This window comes from Takifugu flavidus, chromosome 7 (assembly GCF_003711565.1).
Source record: "Takifugu flavidus isolate HTHZ2018 chromosome 7, ASM371156v2, whole genome shotgun sequence".
Lineage (NCBI taxonomy): Eukaryota > Metazoa > Chordata > Actinopteri > Tetraodontiformes > Tetraodontidae > Takifugu > Takifugu flavidus.
The window spans coordinates 4403196-4404244 of NC_079526.1; the positions used below are offsets into that span (position 1 = coordinate 4403196).

Below are 1049 nucleotides of genomic sequence, written 5' to 3' on the forward strand. Positions count from 1 at the left end.
TATTTCAAAACAAAAGTATAAACAAATGCGGGTGAAATAAACTATTTGGTTTTCTTGTTGGAATTTGTGGTTTTAATTCACCACCTTGGGTATAAAGTTAATTAGGCCGCACGTTTGATTTTCAATCTGTATGATACCTTCAGTGTTTTCACTACGCGTCACCTCTACTCCCCTAACGGCGCTTTGGAGCTTTATTTTGAAACGTGACCGGATGTGATGATCTGTTGAATGTCGGAATTCACGTGAGTGAGCTGCTGTGCGCTCCGCGGCACTCGCACGCGCAGCACCGTTAAATGAAGCTGCTCCGCGGAGAGAGTGCGCAGAGGATCCGCTGCGCTCCGCAATTACCACTTCTTTTCAGTCCGTCTCTTCTGAACACACAGCTTTTTTGGGGACTGAATTAAAATGAAAGATTTTGGAAAAGTGTCTTCATCCTCTGGCAGCCCCTCAGTCGCGCTTACCTCCTCGGTAAAGTGCAGCGGAACGTCCGTGCGCCTAATTGGACATGCTGGACGTGTCGGTGCGTAAAAGGAAAAAAAGCTCTACAATGACTTTTCGTTTTAATTAACTATGGGCGCGTACATGCTGGAGTCCAACTCCAGCGGCAACTTGACTCCGACGGTGTCTGAGGCTGGGACTGTCCTCCCTGGCTACCTGTCGGTGATCTTATCGGTCCTCATGGTGACGCTGGTGGTGGTTGTGGTGGCTGGAAACGCGCTGGTCATCGTGGCTTTCATGGTGGACAAAACACTGAGAAATCAGAGCAACTACTTCTTCCTTAATCTGGCCATTTCTGATTTTCTCGTAGGTGAGAAACCTTTGTCTTCATCATACCCTCCGTCAGTCGCCAGAGTTGGCTCTTTTGTTTCCCTCGTGGGTGAAATTCCATTTCTAAAACCACTGCTCTCCTCTCCATTCAATTCCATTACAGTAACCCAATCTTTATCAGTGGCTACAGCGTGACCTCAGAATGTCTTACACATCACCTTTGAGGGTTGTATGTCTTCTTTTTGTGTGTGCGATGCATTCACACCCACCATTGTCTTTCT

At 47.2% G+C, this 1049-nt stretch overlaps 1 protein-coding gene across 2 annotated transcripts in view; it reads left to right on the forward strand.

Moving 5' to 3' along the window:
- The first annotated feature begins 245 nt into the window (after positions 1-245).
- Positions 246-1049, forward strand: part of LOC130529085 (histamine H3 receptor) — a 4781-nt gene continuing 3977 nt past the window's right edge. Inside the window, exon 1 of one of the 2 annotated variants that reach the window (XM_057038981.1) lies at positions 246-808. In XM_057038981.1, the coding sequence (XP_056894961.1) occupies positions 571-808 (238 nt within the window). In that variant the 5' untranslated portion in view covers positions 246-570. The remainder of the gene's footprint in view (positions 809-1049) is intronic. The other variant, XM_057038980.1, reaches the window with a different exon arrangement.